Source organism: Chelonia mydas, chromosome 8 (assembly GCF_015237465.2).
Source record: "Chelonia mydas isolate rCheMyd1 chromosome 8, rCheMyd1.pri.v2, whole genome shotgun sequence".
NCBI classification, from domain to species: Eukaryota; Metazoa; Chordata; order Testudines; family Cheloniidae; genus Chelonia; species Chelonia mydas.
The window spans coordinates 13533832-13547063 of NC_057854.1; the positions used below are offsets into that span (position 1 = coordinate 13533832).

The window sequence follows — 13232 nt, forward strand, 5'->3', positions numbered from 1 at the left end:
AGAGGTGCCAAGGTAAAAAGATATAGAAAGAGAGTGTGTGTGTCTGTTTGTTTATATGTATCTGAATGTGTACTATAACTGAAACAATTATAGCTTTATCTTTTATGGCTTTTTGAACAATATTTCCATGTCCTCATTTAGATGCAGTATCTTCCCTTTCTGATAGGGCCTCTAGATTAATGTAGTAGATGATAATTTTCTGTCCTTCTCCTCCAAGGATACTGTATTTCTTTCCTTTGGAAAAGTGAGTGAGAAGTGTGTATTTCTCTCCCTAGATAGTGCTTGTGAATAATGCACATGACCTTCAAACCTTCTTATTACCTGAAAGAGTGGGCAGTCCTTGTAGTTATAAAACCTGTTAATCTTTTCAATAGTACAGCAGTGCCAAATGTCATGAGCAAACTTAAACTTTAGCAGGTTGCATCATCAGCAAAACAGCTTGAAGCATATGTCCCATTTTCTATATTTTTCTTCCAGGATGAGTCACCATCTTGTTAAGAAAGAAAGAGAAAAAAAGAAAGAGAAAGAAAGAAAGAACAGCAAAGACTAGCAACAGAGATAATGGTTGTGTTAGTAATGATTCAGTCAACACCAAGTAGTTTTTCTGAGGTGAATTTCCTTTTGCTGCTGCTCCGTTTTCATAATAGGCATGCAATGCAAAAAAAGAGATTTGCTTAAAGAGTTATGCAGATTGTTAATGAATTTTTGCCCATTGCTTTACACTCATTTTACTGCAGCGATGACACTGGGTACGCATATTTGTTAGCTGAACAGGAGGCAGAGCTATTTGCATATGTCTGAACTGATATTACTTCAATGCGTGAATTATCCTATGAACATACGATATATGTGCGCTAGTCAGAGAAGGTGGAAGGTCCCATGCTGTGGTATTTGCAGTTTTATTATCAGCACAAGTAAAATAAAGTATGTTAAGCCAAGTGTATGGGAAGTTCCAAGCAACAAATGTATCTACAATCTGTATTCTTCCCAAAAAATTAATATCTAATAGAGATGGGATCATATTTTTGCAGGACTAGATAGTACGTGATTATTACAGGTAGCAACCAAGATGCACAAAAAAATCTGAACTTGAAACTGCAGTGAAGTAATACATGAACTGTTGATTTACTGCAGGTTTTTTATTTAGTAGAGGTTATATTTTTTTTCCTTTACATCCTCTATCCAGTATATTCTAGTAGTAGAAAACCACTGCAATTAAGGTTGCTTATGTTTTCTCAAATGAATTTTTTCTGGGTGTAAATTTTCCATGGTTAGGCACAGCTCAGTATATGTGTGTTGGATCTTCCTCATCTAAATTGTTATCAGATCATTTCTGCTGTGTTGGGCTTCTGTGTGTTTTCTTAAAAAAGAAAAAAATAATCCACCTCTTCTATATATTCCAAACAGAAATGATGCAGACACATAATTCAGCACTGGCTGAATGAATTTTGTTAGTTTTTTTAGATTTCCATGAGATCTAAAGGACAAACCAGGTTGGTTCGTAAGAAATTACTGTAGTAGTTTCTGCACTTCTGAGGATTTGATTTTCATGCAGGTACAATAAAAATACATTTAAATCACATAATATTTTGCAAACATCACTGAGTTCCTATCACTACCTCTGAAGCAGGAACATACAATAGTTCCTCTTTTAAATAAGGGAAAACTGAGGACCAGGAAGACCAAGTAAATAATCTTTATTCTGACAGCGACTTGCTGTGCGATTTGTGGCATTGTTTCCCACATTGTAAATCAGGAATAGTTAACAACTTCCAAAAGTGTGTCTATGGATATTAATAAGCTCAGTTTTCATCTCAAATAATTTGCAATCTTTTTATTTATGCAAACATTATAATTTACATTTTTGTGATTTACAGGTGCAGAATTACATAATTACAATTGGTCCGAAGCCTGGTACAATGTATCTATTTTTTGCTGTGACTTTAATGTAGGGTGTGATGATGATGTCCAGTTTATTATATTGCTCCTCATTCAAACTAACTTTGAATTGAACTCCTTGGGAGTTTTGCCAAAGTAAGGAATAGGGTTTAGGGATGGGAAAATTATGAAAAGTTGACTGTACTTTGTAATATCTTCAACAATGTATAAAAGGCAGAAAGGGCTTAGATCTTCATGAATTAATCAGTGGTTAGAGAATGCATAGCCTCATAAGTCTGAGGATAGGAATTACATCTTCATTTTGCCTTTAACTTTTTATTTTGAAATAAACAAAACCCTGTTAAAGGACTTGACACAGTTCCTGAACTGCAGCTGTATTACCAACCACATCTGGCCTTTGTTTTTCAGTCAGAATCCCAAACTTCTCACGTTTCCAGCCAAAACCCCATTTGAGGAACAGAATCTTGTCATTGATGGAGACAAATGAAGTTCCACTTCTCATCAGACTAACTTTAATATAACTCCTTAGTCTTTGGCCATGTTTGGTAAATTTAATTAGTGTTGAAAAGTGGCTTGTTTTACAAGATGATCATTTTTTAACCTAGGTAAATGACTTTCTTTATGACTAATAAATTAAACGAATTATATCTTTTTCATGCAGTGCTGTGGGGCTCATAAATACTGCAAGCAGTTAGCTGGTAGTTTCACTTGATTACCTTTTCCATTATTGTTTTTATAATCCTTGTAGGAGTGGGAAATTCATTCAGTTTTCATAACGCGAAAGAAAAATATTGAGGGGGTTCTTGTTTAATTAGTGAACTACATCCCAGTTTTCATTCTTGTCTCAAAAGCAGAGAAGTTCAGTGTTTTAAGCAATGGTGTAGTCCTGAACGGGCAACAACCGGAATAACTCCGCTAGCATGACCTTGCACCCATCATGCTGTGCAGAGGACGCCATTTCGCTCTACCAAATGACATCCTAATGTGGTGCGACCTTGCATGCTTGAGAACAAAATGGTGTCTTCCAGGTGGCAAAAGTGCCAGTATGCCATTCCAGCATTATCTGGCCCTACTACAGCACAGATCTTAGCTGACGAGCCATGGAAATTCGATGTTTACTTACAGATGAATGCTCTTTGGGTCGTTATGAAGTGTGTTCTAAATTGCCATCACAAGAGGTAGCAAGAGAAGAGGTAGAAAAACATCTGTCAGGAATGGTTTAGATCAGTGGTTCCCAAACTAGGGGTGCGCTTGTTCAGGGAAAGTCCCTGGCCAGCTGGGCTGGTTTGTTTACCTGCCGCCTCTGCAGGTTTGGCCAATCGTGGCTCCCACTGGCTGCGGTTTGCCGTTCTCGGCCAATGGGAAGTGCAGGAAGCAGCGCAGGCCGGGGGACGTGCTGGCCGCCACATCCCGCAGCCCCCATTGGCCTGAAGTGGTGAACCGCAGCCAGTCGGAGCCGGAATTGGCTGAACCTGCGGACGCGGTAGGTAAACAAACCAGCCCGACCCACCAGGGGCTTTCCCTGAACAAGCGGCACCCCTAGTTTCGGAACTACTGGTCTAGATAATACTTAGTCCTGCCAAGAGTGCAGGTGACTGGACTAGATGACCTCTCGAGGTCCCTTCCAGTCCTGTGATTCTGAGACTTCAGAAAGATTTTACACTGGATGACCAAGGTCAAAAGTTTAATGGGGGACTTTTACTTACCTTAGCTGCTAATTAATTAAGAATGTTTTTTAAAATCCTCCATGTGGCTTCTGGACTGCTCAGTGTATCTTAAGCCTTTATCTTTAAAGTCTGTCTTCTAAAGAGTATGTAGTGGGATGCACCACACAGTCTGGGGCACCACAGTAGCTTCCCCATGTGGACCCTTCAGTTAGATAATCCTTCAATTAAGTTAATCGCTGAGAATGGCAAACCCACAAATATTAGCATGACGTTAAATTTGTTTTAGTCTTTAGCTGGTATAAATCAATGCAGCTCATTGACTTCAATAGCATCATGCCGACTTATACAGTTGAAGTTCTGGTGCATTATTTTCTAAGTAGGGAAATGTCCCAGTGGCATCATTGTCATTAACCAAATACTTAATTTGCAGCCATTTGCAAAGGTAACCAAAGTATCAAGCGCTGCTACACTGAAGGTTGTTTCAGGATTTCCATTTTGCAGCACTGTTTGCAAGGATTTAACTAAATTGTATGTAAAAGTTTTCCCTGTGACCAAACTATGGCACTCAGTTGTATGGTCTTTAGGGCAGGGATCTTGTCTTCCCTTATGTTTCTACAGTGCCTACCATAGTCATTCCCTGTTCCTGATTGGAGTCTCTGCGTGCTACTATAATGCAAATAAATATTTATGTTCCAATTATAAATAAGGGGAAGAGAATATCACAGCTGAAACAAGCAAAAGTTTTGTGCCACCGGGACCATTGTTCCAGTGCCACAATTGGTGACTTCTATGAGGATTCCTCTTGTATGACTGAGATCCTCCTACTCATAAAAACATAAGAATGACCATACTGGGTCAGACCAATGATCCAATATCCTATCTTCTGACAGTGGCCAATGTCAGGTGCTTCAGAGGAAATGAACAAAACAGGCAATCATCAAGTGATCCATCCCACATTGTCCAAACCCAGCTTCTGGCAATCAGAGGCTAGGGACATGCAGAGCATGGGGTTGCATCCCTGACCATCTTGGCTAATAGCCATTGATGGACCTATCCTCCATGAAATAATCTAATTGTTGTTTGAACCCCATTATAGTTTTGGCCTTCACAACGTCCCCAGCAACGAGTTCCAAAGGTTGACTGTGTGTTGTGTGAAGAAGTACTTCTTTTTGTTTGTTTTAAATCTGCTGACTATTAATTTCATTGGGTGATCCCTGTTTCTTGTGTTATGTGAAGGAGCAGATAACACTTTCACTTTCTCCATTCATGATTTTATAGATCTCTATCATATCCCTTCTTAGTCATCTCTTTTCCAAGCTGAAAAGTCTTTTTAATCTCTTTTCAAATGGAAACTATTTCATAACCTTAATCATTTTTGTTGCCTTCTCTGTATCTTTTCCAGTTCTAATATATCTTTTTTGAGATGGGGTGACTAGATCTGCATGCGGTATTCAGGATGTGGGTTTATATAGTGGCATTATGATTTTCTGTCTTATCTGTCCCTTTCCTAATTGTTCCTCACATTCCATTAGCTTTTTTAACTGTTGCTGCACATTGAGTGGATGTTTTCAGAGAACCATCCACAATGGCTCCAGGATCTCTTTCTTGAGTGTTAACTGCTAATTTAGATCCCATCATTTTGCATGTATATTTGGAATTCTTTTTCCAATGTGCATTACTTTGCGCTTACTAACATTGAATTTCATATGCCATTTTCTAGCCCAGTCGCCCAGTTTTGTGAGACCCCTTTGTAATTCTTTGCAGTCTGATTTGGACTTAATTATCTTGAGTAATTTTGTATCGTCTGCATTTTTTACCACCTCACAGTTTACCCCTTTTCCCAGATCATTTATGAATATGTTAAACTGCACTGTACCAATACAGATCTCTGGGGACATGACAATTTACCTCTCCCCATTCTGAAAAATGACCATTTATACCTACCCTTTTTTTCCTGTCTTTTAACCAGTTACTGAGCCATAAGAGGACCTTCCCTCTTATCTCATGACTGCTTAATGTTTACTTACTCATGTTTGATGGACCTAAATCTTGGTCATAACTATTCTTTATTAGTAGTGCTGTCTAAGTTAACTTAGGGTATGTCTACACTTACCGGGGATCGACACTGAGGTGATGGATCCACCAGGGGGTTGATTTAGTGGGTCTAGTGAAGACTCACTAAATCGACCGCAGGGGGGTTCAGGCAGTTACTGGAATCCAGCCTGCACTAAAGTTACCATCAGGAATTCTATGGCCAGTAGAATGGCATAAATCTATCCAGGAACAAAAGCCAGAAATGTTTTAAATGATCATTTCGTTGTATGTAGAATAGGCAAGGCTTGAGCTACCTAGAGGTCTTATATATATCGTTACTTACCCAAACTTGGTCACAACATTAAAGGTCAGTAATATTTGCATTACAATGGGAACACAAATGTTTGTTTTTCAAGAACGCAGATATTATGAGAGAAACCAACAAAAGACAAAAAAGATCAAGCTGATGCTAAGGTAGAAATCTTGTCCTTGCCTATCCAGCCATAATGATGAGGTGGGCGGGGCACACAGCTGCTATGTTTTAAGAGTGGCTATAGTAGTGAAGGGTGGCTCAGGACGGATTGGGGCAGGGAGTGGGGGGGAGGGAAATAAATATGCAATGGGGGCAGTGTGTGCTTTTTCTTCAAAGAGGGCAGCATGCAGCTCCCAGCTAGTGTTAGCAACACACTGCAGAATATATACCAGAGAGCAAAGTAACTAGCTCTGCTTTGTGTACTAGTTAGAAATCTAGCCTCGCTGAAGGATGGGTGTGTGTGTGTGTGTGTGTGTGTGTGTAGGGGTGGATCATTTAAGATTACTAAAATCCCCTCCGCAACCCAGCACATCCACACAATCCAGGACAGGTTACCGTGTTAAGCGAGCAACCAGGATTTGCAGGAACTCAACCTTTTCCATCCTGCAAAAGAATGCCCGTGACTCAGTGTGGGTGATCACACTGTAGGATATCTGGGATCGAAGAAGAAAGCATAGAAACAGATCTAATTTAGTTCCGATTTTTGTAGAAGGGGTGGGAGATCAATGATCTTACCTGAATCAACAAACAAACAAAACACAAAAAATGTAATCTAAAATAAATATTTTACCTTAAACTGCACCAGCAAATGCTGACATGCATTTCCTAGTGTGCCACATTCTGTTGAACAAGCCAAGCAACTATAATAATGCAAGTTTAAGAGAGTTTCTTCACTAAAACATCGCGACCTTTGTTCTGACAAATGAACAATACATACTGTAATTACAGATGACCTTGACAGTAGGTCATGTAGAGGTCACAATATGTGTATTGCTGTGGATAGTTTGAAGAGACATGCTGAACAATTAGTGAAGTGAATAAAGGATATTCAGATCTCCCTCTGAGGGACTGTACTTTTTAAACTGCCCAGAGACACTTTTGACCTTCTAGTTTATTATAGGTCAGGAAAAAGTCAATATTTCTTAGCCTGCCAAGGTGTAGGAATTTTAATGAGTTATTGAGTCAAATAGTTAATCCTCCAATAACCGATTCTTTTCCTTTCGACTTTTCAGTGATGAAAACAAAAACTTAACAAGGAGCAAGCAAAAATGGGTTTTGTTACATGTGGAAACTTTGACTTGCATTTTGTACAACTATTTTTAACCCCTTGGCGTTTGCAATGGATTCAGAGGTCTTGCTTTTTAACACTGTTGCATTTTCTATCAGCATGTAGTATTGGGAAATCATAAATGGGCAACAAGGGAGATTAATTAAAGCTTGCAGTAAAACATTGGTTACCAAACTACCTTCATTTTTTAATTATTCATCCTTTGTAATTCTCAATGTTATGCTTATTGCAATTAATGCAGCACAGCAATCTTCTAATTTTCCAAAACTCATAATTGAGTGTAATGCTAGTTATTACTCTTTGTACAGTGGCTTATTTCAAAATATCCTGTCCTCTATAAATTATAGTAATAATAGGTCTGTTGTAAGCCCTTCAGTGCAGAAATTTTAGGTGCAGTGCTATTACAGGCTAGAATTAAATTTCCTAGGCTTATAATAACATAAAACAATAGAAAATACAAGTAATGTTCAGTTCATCATATTGTGCTAATACCTAAAAGAAACTAGACATTATTTATTGTTATATTTACATAGGGCCCGGTGCTGATGGCCTCACTCATATTGGGAAGCAATTAACTCCATTAGTAATTCCATTGACTCTGATGAGACTCCTTGCAGGAGAGAGATTTCAGAAGCTCTCAGTATTGGCCTAACTTTGCTTCCATTGAAGTCAATGGGAATTTTATCATTGACTTCACTGGAAGCAGAGTTAGGTCAACACTGAGCACTTTTGAAAATGTCACCCATGTTGGAAGCTGATAGCCAGCATAGGTAAGGATACCAGTGTGTCTGGCACATAGTACATGGGGTGCTAAATGGAGGTTTGCATGGTTAGAGTATCTGAGTGATTTGTTTATTATGGTATAAAAATGAAATAAAAGCAATGGATTAACTAATAGTTAATAAATATCTGTTTTGCTTTTGTAGAGTGAGTTCTTTATTGATATCTATTTAATACATGTATAAGAGGTCTGCCAATAGGTATCTATCCTGCATATAACTAAGTAATGCAAAATACTAGAATGAAGTTAAAGAACTAACCACCCCTAATGTACGGTACAGCCAATGTGAACCAAAGTATCTGCCACAAAGTTAAGCTTGCACATTAATATGATTAATTCCACCCTACACAAAAATTATTAATCTTTGACCCCTGCTATGGATCGGTCCTACACATTTTTTCTTTCTTTTTTAAATTTTCACTAGTTCTCAGAGTCTTAATTGCGTCACTGATAGCCACTGTGGGTTCTGCCAGTGTCAGATGAGAGGGCCCAAGTGAGTGATACCTGAGTAGTCTTCTTTGAATTCAAGAACCTTTAGTTTTACCAGAAAAAAAGATCCACATCTAGCTTGGTCATCGATGCTTATACAGGCCAATAGACATTGATTTTTCAATGTTTAAGTTGGGAAGGAAGAATATAATCCCAACAAAGTCTTAAAATACCACATCAGAACTGCAGAATGAACATAGTATAGGTTTTAGTCACTGAAGACCATGGTTCAGCAAAGCACATTCTTACCTTTAAGCACATTCTTATGCCAATCACTATTCAGCAAACCACTTAAGCACACACTTTGATGCATTGCTCAGTGGGGGCTGTAGAACTGCTAGCCTGTGTATGAAGATACTCTCTGTATCACAGATGCAATATTGTCCATAGGATGCCCATGTATCCTTGGAATCCTTATATCCTATAAGCTTGGAATGTACATGCTAAAACAAAAGAACTGTTCAATTCTGTTAAGGAAATATAGTTAATGTTTAAGCTTTTTACTTTTTCAGTGCTTTATGGGCAAGATGGCCTACATGCATCATGCGAAAAAAAATACTGTGGCCGGGGAAGTAAGTGTGTTGTGAACAAGGAGACTAATCAGCCTGAATGCAAATGCCTAGAAGACTGCAAGCCCAGTTATATGCCAGTGTGTGGATCTGATGGCAAATTTTATGAAAATCACTGTGAACTCCACCGAGCCTCATGCTTGCAGAGGAAGAAAATCTACATTATCCACAGCAAGGACTGTTTCTTCAAAGGTAGGATATCATTTATTATATGTGTCCATCTTACCTCAGTTGTGATAAATGACTGTGTGCTACATATTATTTCTAAGAGATACATTTTTGAAGGGTGATTTATTCTGGCACGACACTTTATGAAGCTATTAAATCCATGAGCATTGTTACCCAGAATGAAATCAGACTGGTAAATAATGAACATCATTGTATACATTGTATGCATTGTAGTCAGTAGGTACTTAACAATTTCCAATGTAATAACACTTTACTATGGAATTTGTTTTGTAAGGCTTTGAACGGGACAAACACATTAGAAATAATACACTTTGTTACATAAGGGTTGAAGTGGAAATCATAAGTGCTCTGTGAGGGGAACAGAAAGTCATAATTTTCTCATATAACTGAATGGGGAAACGTAGTGTCCCACATTATTGGGGTTTTGGCAGTGGATTCCACAGTAGGTGAGAATTAGAGGATTTGTGGATGTGCCAGGGATGTTCCAGCAACAATCAAGAAAGAATTGTATTGGTGGTATTTGGCTATACATCCAATTAATTATCTTCCATGCCATTTGGATCACTGCTGTTGTGCCAGCAATGAGAAGAAGAAATAGTGGGATGAGATGAGAGGGATGGGGGGAAATAGTGAGTGTATATATGAGAAATAATAGGCTAAAGCTGTCATGACCAAGGCTGAACAAGATGAGAGTAATAATTAGCAGGTCAATTTAACTCATAAATACACCTGCCCAATAAAAAGTGAAGTATGTCCTAAGGCTAAGGCATCCTGGAGCGAGATGCTCCCACAGACAGAGCGACCCTATAAGTTATAATGCACACACCACTATTCACAAATGTTGTCTGTTCTGACAGTGGCAGAAGCAGTGATACCAGTCTTAGAACAGCTGCGTGGCTGAATAAATGCATGTCCCCTGCAGAAAAATCTGACATAGCCAAAATGCAGGACGTGAACAATTCACTTAAGCAATTAAAATCTGGATTCTACCAGAATTAGTGGCAAGAGCTAAAGTTAACACAAATGGAACTCTCCTCCAGAGACCCCCCACTTAGGATTGTCCTTCATCATCTTTGTGATTTCTGTTTTTTCTTTCTTCCAAGTTCAATCAGAAGTGACCTTGGTATTGAGCAAATCATGAATGCAGCAGGGAATACATGCGGTGCTCCAGATTCATTGGCGTTCCTTTAGATATCATTGAAGTTTTTGGAAACTGGTTAATTGACAGAGATCAGAGAACCTACCTCTAGATAATTACTGTGAAGAAACAGTTTCTGCAGGATAATTACTGCAAATGTCTTTCAAACGATCTGTTACATCAAGCTGCGAGTATCCGGGACTTCTAAAAATCAGGACCAGTGTGTCTCAAGTTGGGCATCCAGAAGTTGAGGCACTTGGAACAAGTGGCCACTTCTGACAGTTTTGTTGTATGTCTAATACAAGTTAACCTCTGAATTCATTTGGACCAGTTCAAAAGCAAATTATGTGGACGAAGGACCTGATTCTATTTCATGCTAGTTTTATACCAGCATGACTCCATTGCCTTGAAAGGTGTTCCTTTCGATTTACAACAGGGACCGTTCATAATGAGTACCTATACTAACTCTCAATTTCAGCTCTACCTGGAATGCATGGAATGTATAACTCTCATTAAGAATTATGGGATAGCATAAAAATGGGGGGAAATTGAATTGAGAGAAATCAGGAATTCTAAGAAGATTTTATAGGCAGACTCCAGTCCTAACGGTGTTGTACCGGCTCACAACAGCTCTGACATTGGGTCTGTGTATCCAATCAGCTTTGCATTGCTCTAAAACAATTTTAATGGTGTAGTCTCTTCTGTATTTATTTAAATTTGCCGTACAATCTCTCTTTTGGAAACTGTACTTCTCCTCTCATTAACCTGTGAAATTTTCAAGACAGAAACATTGTGAGAACCAGCATGTAGGAAAATAGCTACCTACCAACTAGGAAACTGTTGTTAGAGCGCAACTATAAATGTCCCTTTTAGAATTTGCCTTCCGTATCAGGGATTATATCTAGCCTCCCCAATATCATCATGAGCCATCCAAACAGCATTCCTTGTAAAAGGAGAAAGAAAATTAAGTGGACCAAATTATCTGCTTGTGCAAATTGGCGCAACTCCATTCACATCAGTGGATCGATAACAGTTTACACCAACAAAGAATTAGAGTTGGTGTCAGCAACTAATCTGAGAAAAGAGGGAGAGGTTTAGAGGTATAACTCACACTGCTGCTTAAATATAATGAAGGTCAGATGGCATTAGAAAACCCTTTCTACAACTAGTCTTTACCAAGTTCTCTCTTCTGTTGTTAATTCCTCTGTTACCTTCTATCTGATATGCCTGAACTTTAGGGAGATTATTATATTGGTCATTGCAGCATGATTATCAAAAGGATTAGAATGGGTTTAAAGTAAAGATTTAGCGGCTCTGTAATAACTCATAACTGTAGATACAGATAACTGAACAATATGGGTATTTCTGTTTCATACATTAGACCCCCAACCTGCAATCAGCTCTGCATTGTTGGACCCATTATGTCCATGTGGAGCCCCATTGAAGTGAATGAGACTTCACACAGGCATAAAGGATACCCCCACACAGATCCATTTGGAGGATCAAGGGTTTGGACGATAAGCTGTCTGTCGGCTCTCTTTTACTCCCTGTTTCTACAACAGCTCTCACAATAAGGTCTGGCCCTAGTCAGCCTTTAAACGCTACCATAATTAAGTTATAAAGATGTTAAATAAGAGTCTAGTCACAAATAGGAAATATAAATACTCAACTGGCTTATTCATAACTACAGCCAATTCCTTCCAAACATATTTCCATTATTATCAATGGGTCAGATCTTGAAGGGAGCTGTGCTCCATGATTTTTAAAGCATATTTTCTTAGGTAGTGTGCCGCAGGGTCACAAATCAAGAAGGGTTGCACTAGCAGAAGCCATGTGATATAACTCAATGTACTGGGAGCAGTCACAGATTATTTCCAATCCAATGTGACATGCCGTACAGAGCACACACGACTGAATATAAAGTGTAGCTGAAAATTACATTTATCAAATGTAGCTCTGGGTACCAGAAGAAAGAAGAGTGGGGTGTTCCAGATTTCCCAGTGGTAATTAGGTGGTCAAGTATGAGAATAATTCCTTTAGCTTTAGATCACTGGACACTTGATATTCAGAAGTATTTGAATGTCTGCAGAGCTATTCATCACCCCTTGTTTATTCATAAGTGTTTGTACATGATAATAGTAAAGGGTATTTTTTTAAAAAAGTTGGATTCAGTGGCAGAAATATGTCTATTTTTGGTACTTCTATGACCCTCCTTACCATAGTATCTGAATGCCTCATAATCTTTAATGTCTTTGTCCTCACAACCCCCCTGTGAGTTAGGGAAGTGCTATTACTCCTGTTTTAGAGAAGGGAAACTGGGACACAGAGAGACGAAGTGACTAGCTGAGGCCATGTAGGAATTCTGTGGCAGAGCAGGGAATTGTACCCTGCCCTAATCACTAGGCTATCCTTCCATCTTTAATGAGGGAGAAATGGCTGCCATTCCCATCTTGTGTGATGCATTATCATTAAAAACTAATTAGCCTCAAAATCAATTTATCTTGTCTTACAAGGGACAGAAAGTTTTTTTTTAAATAGTAAGAGTGAAAAGGGAGAGGGTAAAGGCAGATAAACAAGAATAAAATACAGGTGGGTCAGTGGAATTAGTTTGTTTTATAAACTTTTTGAATCTGCCTAGGTCTATTTCTATAAATATTGTTGATTCTGTTTCATTTGCAGAAAATAAACCATTAACAAACTACTTTGCGCATACAAATTAATTTTTGAAAGCTTCATTTTTATTGATGTCTTTTTGGAAATACTGGAAACAGGGCAACAGCAACAAGCTGATATCTCATTTTGCCCTAGAAGAGTAATCGAATGTTTCTACTCATGGAGTTTATGCTGATCCTTATTTAATTAAAT

General features: G+C 38.4%; 1 protein-coding gene across 4 annotated transcripts in view; it reads left to right on the forward strand.

Moving 5' to 3' along the window:
• FSTL4 (follistatin like 4) overlaps positions 1-13232 on the forward strand; it is a 490949-nt gene that overhangs the window by 159126 nt on the left and 318591 nt on the right. For all 4 annotated transcript variants that reach the window (XM_043520692.1, XM_043520690.1, XM_037907517.2 and 1 more), the window contains one exon: positions 8984-9232. In XM_043520692.1, the coding sequence (XP_043376627.1) occupies positions 8984-9232 (249 nt within the window). The remainder of the gene's footprint in view (positions 1-8983; positions 9233-13232) is intronic.